Source organism: Ambystoma mexicanum, chromosome 14, assembly GCF_040938575.1.
Source record: "Ambystoma mexicanum isolate Mex_15411 chromosome 14, UKY_AmexF1_1, whole genome shotgun sequence".
NCBI classification, from domain to species: Eukaryota; Metazoa; Chordata; class Amphibia; order Caudata; family Ambystomatidae; genus Ambystoma; species Ambystoma mexicanum.
The window spans coordinates 444,565,784-444,577,886 of NC_090940.1; the positions used below are offsets into that span (position 1 = coordinate 444,565,784).

Consider the following 12,103-nt stretch of genomic DNA (forward strand, 5'->3'; position numbering starts at 1 on the left):
TAGGTGACAGACTAAGTTCTACTTCTATGCTTGTGCTCAGTACACACGGGTTTCTGTTACTTGCATTTTGTGTGAGTTTACTGTCTGGGGTGAACTTTCAAACCTTAAGTTATTAATCCCTGAGTTTGAAGACGCAGGTACCTAATTAGCATGCCTCCCATTGAGGCTGTGGAAAAGTGGGGGATCCCTGACAACAGTTGGGGGGGTCAGTGGTGACGCTGGGGGACACATCTCAGATCACCATTCTGCAGCTAACTTATGTCTGTTTAGTCCAAGGTCGTGTATGCCTCTTCTGCATACATCACTCCTCCGCTAGTCCTCTTTGCTTGGTGTGGACTGTATGCTTGTTCGAGGCATATAGAACATTCTGTGGGTGCCCAGTGCTGGTTTGTTAGAGGTCCTGCATTTCCCTGTACTGGAATGGTAGTTCCCACATATTCAATCACAACCTACATGACAGGGCTCCTTGGCTGGGGGGTTCCCTTAATAGTGGAATGAATTTAGAGGCCCATGTGAGACACCATGCTGCACCATGGAGCTAGGGTCTGATGCTTTTCATTCAACCTTGCTATTTTTATTTGGTGTTGCTAGTCCTTTGCATGTTTGAAACACATTTGAGTGGTTGTGTTTATTAACTGCAAATTATTCTAATTTATTATCTATTTATTCTTTGTCATGCAGGCTGGAAATACACTCTTGGTTTATAAAAGGCTTCACAAACAGATCATGGTTCGTTTTTTTATTTGGAGTATTGTGATGGTAAGTGATGTGGCAATATTTTCTATGTACTTGATACATTCTGTTACTTGGCTAAAATTTAAAAAATGATGTTAAAATAACTTTTTTTTTAAAGTTCAGATGATTTGCCCTTGTTAGATATATAGGGGAAAAAGGGAATTATTAACTTGATTTAGGACCTTAAAATTGATATCTATATATCCTTTCCCCAAATAATGCACAGAATGTAAATGTAGCAAATTAGCTAATAGTACACTTGGATGTATAATGCCGGTTCAGGAGTTTACCAATGTCCTACAGTTTAGAAAAGCATCTATTCTGTAATCTGCTATCAGAGTTCACAATACCACAGTATTACGTGGTCATATGATTTGTTACTTTTATTTGGGACTATGGAAATGCCTAATGGAATATGGCATCATGTCACTGAAAATGTGAACCAGATGACTGTGTCTCTGAAGATTAGTAACTTGAAGGCTTACCTGACATCAGAGTGAGGGGTAGTCTTCCATTCCAACAGAAAGATTATAGAGCGTAGCCTCTGATGCTGCTGTCACAATTAGTCCAGGTTCAATGCAGAAATATTCATTGGAATAACCCCTCTAAATAAGATAATTAGAAATGTGTGCGAGTATGCAGTGTGAATGGGTTGCCAGCAAGAAACCGGAATGGGCAGTGAAAGCTGAGAAAACATAATGCTCACTTAATTTACAGGTGTGACAAACTGTTCTCCCCTAACCAACTACTCAGTAATCAGTGCATGCTATATGCACAGTCACAAAGCCTGGTAAACATAGCATATTTGTTTTTAAACCACATGGTCGCCGTGACTAGAACAAAGAAGACACTAGTCCAAAAAATCACCTGGCTTATGGAAAAGACCAACACACCTAATTGCAGGTGTGAATTAGTACCAACTTTATTATGGAAAAAACAGAACATGCATTCATGTTCTATATATTCCTGTAAGACTCAAGAGGGATAATTGTGCTAAAGGTGTCAAGATGGATAACCCAACGAGCGGCAGGAATTTGACAATAGGGTGGAGGGGACTTTCTTTTTTGATTCCCTGCCTTTAAGAATCATCTCCTGGTGAACATGAAACTATTATTAAGGATGTCAGGATTGGTTTACAATAAATTGTTCTAGCATCTATCCAAGGGATTACAAGTTCTTTCAGGATTCCCTAATAGAACAGTCTCAGAGATGTACCTTCCAGCTTACTTTTTAGTTCAAAATCATAAGTTTCAGGGATACAGTGCCAGCTTGCTTGAATTCATAAATGCCACCCCCACCTTGTTTGTGGAACAGATCTGGCTTAGATACACCCTCTGGCCACCATTCAGGGTTTAAGATGATACCTTTAAATGTACTTCTAGCAGTAAGTATTCCGCTCCCCCATTGCTTTTGGGTACAGACTTGAGCATGGATATTATCCCCCCTCTTGCCTTCAGTTGCCCTCCTGGGCTAAGGTCCCATTGCATCTCTCTCTGGCTCCTGTCCAGGCTTGAGATATATAGTCCATAGCCAGTTTTTACTCTTTATTCTTCTAGATCTGGTTTCTTCCAGCATCCGAAAAATAGACCTATGTACACTTTTTCAGCTTTTTTCTCCCTTTAGAACTGGTCTTTGTCACAATCTTCAATATATCGCTCAACAGACTGGAAAGTCTCCCTCTGGATTTATGGTCCTCTCCTTTTGCACCCCTCTCTCTCCTTTATGCTCCTGGTCAGTAGTTCAGTCTGTCTTCCAGTAGTAATACACCTGATTAACCTGATCAATGAATAATGTCCCTGGATGGTGCTCTTCTGACCTTCTGATCTTCTTGCCTCCTGATTCGCTGTGCCCTGTGTCACTAAGTGCTTTCCCAGGTGTACTGGTTCTCCCTCTCAGTTGCTTGTTATAATTTCCTCTGGTTTTGTGATTGGATTCAATTTTATTACACCATGCTTAGCCTTGGCTAAGATTTTAAAAGCCTTGTATGCCATTTTGACATCTTGAAATCGTGTGGGACTGCCTGGTTTTCTGTGTGGCTCTGAGGTGGAGTTTGAAGTCCTGCCTGCCTAACTGGGTGGACCATGAGCTGTCTTGACATACAACCGGGGAGCTTTGCTCTGGCAGAGGGAGCCACAAGACCAAATAAATGCTGTGCCGGCTCACAAATGTGTGTTGAGTATTTTTTCAGCATGCCACATGAACCCTTCTCTGACTGTGGAGCCCTCAATCATGGCCATTACTGTTTATTAATGGGATTGGGATTTCGCTAGCCCTCTTGCGATGATGGTGGATTATTAAGGCCCCTCGACTTGGGAAAGGATTTGTGAATGTACCAACGTTACACTTTCATATCTTCCCCCTATCCCATGGCACCTGGGAAGGGGTGCTACATCATCTACTCCTCATCTCATTGGGCTTGTAGCGCTGGGACGTAAGGAGGGGATCTGGGGAATCCCCTGTATATCACCTCTGGGCAGAACCTTATCCTGTGGGCACCCCTATTCCCCAGAGCCTCCTAATGTCCCACTGGAGGATCCACCAATGTGACCTTGTCACATACAGTACCCCCTCCCCTTTCCTGCGTGCCCCGCTTGACTTTGTGACAGTGAGGTTATTGCCCTAGTTACTCCCATTTCTGATCCCCTCGTCTTTTTTTAAACCTCTTCCTTGAGAAAAAGTTGGATTGTAATAACCAGAATGTTTAGCTATGCAGATAGTTTTTGGCCCTAACTTTGGCTCAAGGATCCGATGTACAGGGTCTTTCTAATAGCGAGACAACCTCTATACCCCATTGGCCATATCTAATGGTGACCAATTCTGTAAACTTGGATTACTGTGGTCTGAAGTTGAGGTGGATTCCCAAGTCTCCTCTTTATTTAGATTCTTTGCTAGAGTTAGCATTGGTGAAATCTGGGGTAGTCCGTGTCCACCACAACAGTTTCTGGTAACCCAGGCAGTAGGGTGGTTTACACTATAACCATTTCCCTATCAGCATCTAGATCAAAATGAACTTTCAGAGATATCACCTATCCCAAAGTGGCAAGTTATTTGAACCATTTCACCAAAAAGCACTTTCCTGAGAATGCACCTCTAGGCTGTTTGCCTTGTGCCTGAAAATGCTAAATCTTCTGTGGCTTGATCTCCTACCTTTACTGGGAGTTTAGAGTCACCCTGACTGGGCCCCTAGGCCACCAATAATACAATGGCTTTGTCTTTGGGTTCCTCTTCCCTAGTGTTATACCCGCTCGGATAATCATACAACCGATTTCCCTGCTCATTGGTTTGATTGTTGCTGTTTGAATAGCATCATCCAAAGTAGGACTATATAGTTCTCTGACTGCTCTCTGTAGGTAGAGCGGCAAGGAGTTAGAAAATTGCTTCAGCACTCTTACCTACTTTTGGCTAACCATTTATTAAATATTTGTATAATGATCAACCAGCTCTAATTGTCGTAATAATTCTTCTGATTGATGAGTGCATTTCCCCTTTTAACCCTGTGTCTTGGGTTTGTTTATGCCTCATGGTTACCTGTGCCACCTGTGTTCCCTCATTTATGAACCATAGGGCTTTATTTAGGCTGGCCACCAATTTTGTTGTCGGTCCCTTAGTATCATAGCAGTCAGTAGAAACAGGTTCCAGATTCATATGCCCCCAATGCTGCTGGTACTTGCTTGATGAGATATAGTGCATGAATTTTCCATCGTTGCAAACAACCTGCTTTTCCTCTAACTCCGATCTGTGTTCAACTTCAAAAAGTGAACCCAGCGAGGAAATTTCACTCCACATGCAGACTCACTGGTTCCATGCAATAATGTCGCCACAAAAATCTTGCCATGCAAAAATATCGCCGAAAAATTGCCGTTTTGTGTGGCAACATTATTGCATGGAACATGCGGGGGACACCCTCCGCAACCCCCAAACTTAATTTTTTTCTTTTTTTCTTTTTTCTTTTTTTTGCCCGTCCCCATATATATGGTCACCCATATAATATTGCCACAACCTTTTCCCGGCGATATTATTTACGGCGACCATATATATGGGGATAATATTACCTGATACCGACTCACTGATGTAGCCCGGGCGAAGCTGGCCACTTAGCATGCATCGTATTCTTTACACATCTTTCCTGATAGTCTCTGGGTGTCTGCCTCCTTATACAATCCCCCTCAAAGGGTTCATTCTGGGGGACCTTCCCTCAGCTTGCATACAGTACATTCATTGTTCTGCTGTACTGCGGGTGGGGAGGAGGGGGTCTCCCTGATGAGGTGACTGCTGTGTATAAACAGGGGGCCTGGGGAAGCTCTAGGAAATTCCTCTTATACCACCTCCAGGGACTATATCAGATACTGATGAATTCCCCTTGCCCCGAGAATTTCCTGGTGCCCTCCTATGGCCTCCCCATATGTGACACCGTCACACTGCCCACTGTGATACTGCCAGAAAGGGAAAACTGGACGAAAAAGGAAGCTGTGGCCTTGGTCGGGAGTTATCTTGTATCATTGGAAGCATGGAGAAAGTAAGATCTAGACAGAGGTTAAGACGGTCTGAAAAAGGAAAACTCCAAAGTTAGCAGTGTACAATAGGTCAAACTCCCTCCAAGGTTAAATGCACCTCCTTGGCGAGAGGAAGACTCTGAGACCCAAAGATGAGAAGAACCGGTATTGAGGCAGCTGTTTTGGTGTTGGTGTCTGACTTCCTGTTGGATCATAAGGATATTAGATGAAGTTGGCATGCTGTCAAAGTTGAAGGCGGGCTGGTTCAGGAACCTAGGAAACTTCAAGCAGACTAGAAAGAAACCTACTCGGGTGGACTTGAGGAGAAGCACTCCAGGTGAGTGTAGTTGACCAACGTAGTTCAAAGGTAGGGATGAAGCGGGTATATAAAAGGGAGAAGCTAGGACAGGAACGGGAGAGCGTTGGTGTGGAGAAGGAAGAGAAGCTAGAGGACTGGGAGGACAGTAGGATGGGATGAAGTTCTATCTACAGATAACTGAATTCCCTCTAGTGCTAGGTTGCGCTGGTGTGACGCTTATCTAAAAGCAGACAGGATAAGGAATGGAAATTTACCAAAATTCTAGTATGCAACTGAAAGCAAATTGTGTTTTGAAGCTGGGGCGGTCTCCTGTTGAGAGAAAACATCAAACGCACTGCGTACGAAACGTGATGTGGGACGTGACAGGCAGTGTTAAAAAAACAAAAATGGGAAACACACACACTAGGTCAGTCTACTCGTGGTAACTGTGAAGATACTGGTGGGGGGTGCCTGTACTTCCGCTCTCTATATGGTAGAGGAGAGGCACAGAGGACCCCAGCCAAGATTCTCAAGTGGTTGCAATGGACGAGCAATCAAGGCCTAGCTTCTCAGGAGGTGATGCAGGCTGGTTCTTAAGTACAGTGTAGTCCCCAAGCCCCAACAAAGGAATGTCCTCACACTGTATTACTGAAAACACAGTCTTTATATATTTAATATTCAAAGGTATGTACACTATCACAATAACGCACTTTGTACTCAGAAATGAACAATGATAAATATATACAATTCTAAAGTGGTACCACCAATGTTATCAAATCTCATTAAAGTGCATCAACTGTACGGTTAAAATGTCGCACAGATCAATAACACGGAAACCATCCAATAGAGAGAGGAGGGAAAGCAAGATGGTTGACACAATTGGCAGAATACTGGCCCCGTTACCTAGACACAGTTCTGTGTGGAGATCCCCCACCTGGGCAACCTGTAAAATAAAGATATATAGCACAAGCCCAGTCCATATATTGTTCAATAGCCTTATTTCCTCCTATTAAGATTTTACCCCCCCAGTGTACCTGGTGGAGTAGAGTTCTTCGAAGACTTGTCGAAGGATCCTTCTTGAGTGACTCCCTTTAAAGCAGGAGCCACGGATCGTCGAGAGGCGTCGAAGATGGTGAACTTGTCGTCGACGGCGGCGATGAGAAGTTCAAGGGTGCCGAGACCCCGATGTCGATCCAGACGGTGCTTGTCAGCGACGTCCTGCGAGGATGAGGTGTGCTGGATACCTCGGCGACGGATTGTTCAGGACCGCAAAGGGTTTCAGAAGAACTGTGGCCCAACAAGGGCGTCGAGTCATCGAAGTCTTTGTGGCCTTCAGGTGGCGGGAAACCCACCGGCGGATTCTCCTCAGCACGTTGGTCGTCCTCGACTTTCTCCGGCGGGACAAAGCGGTCGACGTTGCGGACAAGGGAGTCCTTCGATTCAAATGTTCTTAGGCAAAGGAGCGGACTGCTCCGGTCGTCGGCGGCACAGCGTCAAGTGGTCCCCACGGCTGGGCAACACAACTTCGACGGGCCTCCAGCGGTTACACAAACCTGCAAACCCTGGTCAACGGCAGTGGACTTCACCAGCGGCGAAATCTGGGTGCTTTGCTTCGTTCTCCTCAGCGATCCCGTCTCGGGTCTGCAGCCTTTCGAGGATCTGACTTCCAGGGAGCTTCGGCGAAGGTTAGCGGTGCTCGATGGTGCCTCGGAGCACGGGAAGAGGGCGCCTTACAAGGTCCTCTCTCGGATCAGTCCTTGACGAGTTCGGCAGCTTTCAGATCAGGTCGAAGCAAATGCAACAGCAAGGCTTCGTCTTCCAGCTGGGCGTCGGGGATGAGCAGTTCCGGTTACTCTTCAAGTGTAGACACAGCTTCTGAACAATTTCCAGTGGTGAGAGGTCCCCAGATATACTATCTTGTCTCTCATCCACACTGCTGGGTCACTCTCAGCAGCCAATCATACAGAAGGGCATTCATGCAGTCAGTCAGCCAATCAGGCACACAGTGCATTCAGGCCATCCTCCTCCCTCTCAGACACTCACAACAAGGAATGTGTATTGGGACAAGTACCCAGCCATTCAACACTACACACTGCATTCAGGCCAGTTTCGGGCAGGGCTGTCTCAGTCTTTGTCTCTCATACCAGGAACCAGACAGCCACAACAAGAAGTGCATATTGGTCACACACTCCATTCACCCAGGTCCCACCCACAGGGCGTACCCACAACATACAGTCACTGGGAAGGCTCCAGTCAGTCTGGACTGGACTTCACAACAACACCATATATGGAACTTCCACCCAACAGCCAGTCAGGGGGAAGGGACAGAGTCAGGGCTTCCCAGGACTTTGGGAAAACAAGGTAATAGGTAATAGAAAGCAAGAGGCCACAGGGGCCATCTTGTTTTCCATCAGAAATCAACTGATTCCAATGGCAGGGCCTGGGTATCCCAAAATGGAGGATACTTAGCGCACCTGTCAAATTCAGCATGGAGCTGCCACCAGTCCATACCCTGCTCTGCGGGTCACCCATAGGTGCCCAAAAACATACACTAGGGGCACAGGGTTTGTACCCTACACCCATGGGCGCTGTAAGGGTATCCCATGGGTCTGTTCACCAAACCAAAAGAGAGAGAGCTGCACCGCCAGGAGTCCCACATGAACTCCAGCACGGAAAATATGACACAACACAGGATAAAAAAGGCAGTAAAGGACAAGGATACGGAGGTCCTGTCCCTCTGATGCATTTCCAGCATCACAGTAACAATACAAATTTATTTTTTAAAGATATTTTTATTGCCATTTTTTAAACATAACCATCAGGACTTTCAACATCGTCCCCTTTCCCCCTCCTGCCTCCCCCCCACACTGGATATGCTGTCCTTAAATTTCTCTCCTTTCCACTCTGTGTCTCTGTCTCATCCTGTAAACATGTCCAGAATGCGGATTTTGTGTGGGCACCACTGTATCATATAGTCACTTTGTAGATATTCAATCGCCTCTCCCCAGTCGGATATGAAGTTTTGACTGGCCCCTTTTATGTTGTATGTGATTCTCTCCATCGCCACAAATGCCCATATTCTCTGTAGCCACTCCAGATTGGATGGGGGTGTCTTCTGTTTCCATTTTTGGGCTATTGCTAGCCATGCTGCTGTGAGGAATCCCATGAAGTTTCTCTTTTGTGTCTTAGTCAATGACCTATCTTGGGGATACCGCACATCCACACCTCTTCTCCTAGGGCTTCTGCTCCCTTGAACATTTCTTGCATTCGGGACTTCACCCCTGTCCAGAAAGTTTGTAATTTCGGGCAGTCCCACCAGATGTGTCTCCAGTTGTCCACTGTGTCACAACCCCTCAAACATTTATCTTGTGTTGTGTTGAACATTCTGTGGAGTCTTTCTGGGGTATAATGCCATTGTATCATCATTTTTGTCCACGCTTCCCTTGTTTGGATCGCCCGTGTCCATTTAGGGATTATTTGCCAGATGTAAATCCATTGTTCCCTCGTGATTTCTTTCCTTAACGTCGTTTCCCATTTCTTCATGTATTGCCATTTTGTTTCCTCTGTCTGTGCATTTATGAATTTATACATGATGGAAACTAATTTTTTTTCCCCTGTCTGTGTCATGATATATGTCTCGAATGGAGTCAGGGCCCTTGTTATCGCTTTCGTTATTCTCGGGGTGGATAGCCAGTGATGGAGTTGTTCATATTGGAATCTGTCCTTTTCCGTGAGGCCCAGTAGATCTTGGCATTCTATCTAGGTTCTGATCTGTTGACCGTCATACATGTCTCCCACTTTCGTACAGTCTGCTTCCCGCCATTTCTGAAAAGCTCCTTTTTCCGTGCCTGGTTGAAATTCCTGCTTCTCGAGTATTGGCACGAAGGGGGCTGGATCTTTTGTGAGCGTTTCTTTCTTGGTTGCTCTATCCCATATTTCCATGGTTGTGCTCATGATCTTGCTTATTCGGACATTCTGATACCTGTACTCGGGTCTGATCCAAAGTAGGTGGTGCATGCTTGTTCTTGCCACCGCTCTGTCCTGTGCCTCCCATATTTCTTCTGATATGTTCAGGATTCATTCCTTCAAGACCAACATCTGGGCTGCCTCATAATACTTCAGAAAATGAGGGCGTGCCATGCCTCCTGCTGACTTTTGCGCCATAAGTACTAGGTTGGAGAGTCTCTAGGTTTTGTTCTGCCATATATATTTGGTTACTATTCTGGTGAGTGTCTTGAAGAATGAAGCAGGTATACGAATCGGGAGTGCTTGGAAGTAGTACAGCAGTCGGGCAGTATTGTCATTTTTATGACCGTTATTCTGCCCCACCATGTTATTGAGAACGGGTTCCATCTTTCCAGGTCCCTTTTCACCTGCTTTATACGTTTCGTGTAGTTCCCTGCATAGGGTCTTCTATCGTGTTGGTTAGGGCGACTCCTAGATATCTTACCCCTTCTTCCGCAGTTTGTAGTTGTAGTTCTTCCATTTTCTTATGTATTTCTTGTTTGTCACCGGCCAGGACCATTACCAATGACTTTTGCCTATTTATCTTCAGGCCTGATATGGATCCGTATTTTTCTATTTCTTGTATGAGGAGAGGTAGAATTTTTATCGGTTCGGTCAGGATCATCATCATGTCGTCTGCATATGCCGCCGTTTTGTGTCACCCCCTCCCCCCCATTTCAATGCCCTTAATGTTGGATGCCGCTCTGATCTTCGCCAAGAGTGGCTCGAGGAATATTGCATATAGGAGGGGAGATAATGGGCAGCCCTGTTTTGTGCCTCTCCCTATTTTGATCATGTCTGAGAGTTCTCCATTTACCGCAATCCTGTCTGAGGGTGAGTTGTAATTGGCCCGTATCATGTTTATATACATGTTGCCTATGCCCATTTTCCCCAATATTGAAAACAGCATGGAACACTCCACCCTGTCGAATGCCTTTTCCGCGTCTACCGCCAAGATCGCTGCGGCGGTATTGGTGATCCCCACTTTCTCTATCAGATGTGCGATTCGTCTGATATTGACGTGAGTTTTCCTGTTGGGAATGAATCCCAATTGATCTTGATGTATCAGCTTGGGGAGCAGCGGTGAGAGTCTGTTAGCTAGGACTTTTGTGTACAGTTTGGCATCTATATTTATTAATGCTATTGGGCGATATGCGCTCTGGTTCTCTGGATTCTTTCCTTTCTTGTGGAAGACCAGCATTTTAGCTTCGTTCATCGATAGAGCAATGTTGGCCGTGTCTTTAAAGGTGTTGAAGAGGTCTGTTAAGATGGGAGATAGGGATCCCGTATAGGTTTTATAGAATGCAGCTGTATAGCCGTCCGGTCCTGGGTATTTGTTTTTGGGTAGAACTCTGATTGCTCTCGTTACCTCCTCTGTTGTTATTGGTTCATAGAGTGATGCTTTTTCTTCTGGTGTGATAGTTGGCAATGTTATTCCTCTCAGGTAGGTTGTTTGATCCTCTTTCGGTTTTCCCGATGTGTACAGCTTCTGGTAGTAGTCTCTGAATATTTCTTTTATATCTTTTGATTGTGTTTTCATTTGTCCATGTTCGTCTTTCGGTGCTTTTACCGTTTGGTTTCGTTGTTTCCCTTTTAATTGTCTTGCTAGGAGTTTGTCCACTTTATTTGATGTCATAGCATACCAATGTTTCAGGTACAGGAGTTGACTTTCTGCTCTTTTGGTTCTGATTGCTTCTAGTTGGCTCTGGACGTGTCGGTAGGCTCTCTTTAGTTTCAGAGATCGGTTACCTGCCATTTCTTCTCTTATCTCCTCCAATTCGTTTTCTAATTCGCTTTCCCATATTCTGGATTGCTTGTCTTTCTGTGCTTTAAGGGCTATTATTTGTCCCTGCATCTCTGCCTTGAAGGCTTCCCATACTCTGATCTTTGACACTTCTGTCATATCGTTTTGTTCGAAGTATTATGTTAATTTCTCTCTGAATGTTTCTATCATTACCTGATCTTGTAAGATTTCTCTTGGAAGTGTCCAGCGCCATAGATCTGATCGTTTGCGGATCTTGGGGAGTGATATCCGCAGAGGGGCATGGTCTGATAATGATATGGGGCCTTTTTCTATGTTCTGTTTCTCCCCTAGTAGGCTCCCCGTGGCCCAAATATAGTTGATTCTAGAGCTTGTGCTGTGTACGTGTGAGTGGTTTGTATATCCCGGGGTTGTTCCTCTGATCCTCCGCCATACATCTTCCAGGGCCATCTTTTTCATTGTGTCTTTTAGCGATTGTGTCAGGGTTCCTTGTTGCGTAAGCTTAGGATTTGAGCGATCTTCCCTGGGGTTCCACGCTAGGTTGAAATCGCTTGCCAGTATCACTTCCCCTTCGGAGTCCTCGGTGCGTTTCTCTGTCCTTTGTAGGCTCTTTCTCTTGCTCTTGCATGTCCAGTATCTTGAGTCCCTATTCGCATGTGGTGATTCGATGTTGCTTCTCCTCCCACGTTAATAGGAGGCCAAATGGGAGGGTCCATTTGTAGCGTACCTGCTTCTCTGTCAAGCATTTTGTTGTCTGAGCCAATTCTCTACGTTTCCTGAGCGTGGATTGTGCTAGATCCTGGAAGAGTT

General features: G+C 45.3%; 1 protein-coding gene across 1 annotated transcript in view; it reads left to right on the forward strand.

Moving 5' to 3' along the window:
• The window catches only part of HGSNAT (heparan-alpha-glucosaminide N-acetyltransferase), a 2,225,524-nt gene that overhangs the window by 1,879,326 nt on the left and 334,095 nt on the right, over window positions 1–12,103 (forward strand). Inside the window, exon 15 of the mRNA XM_069637664.1 lies at window positions 682–759. Coding sequence (XP_069493765.1) covers window positions 682–759 — 78 coding nt within the window. The remainder of the gene's footprint in view (window positions 1–681; window positions 760–12,103) is intronic.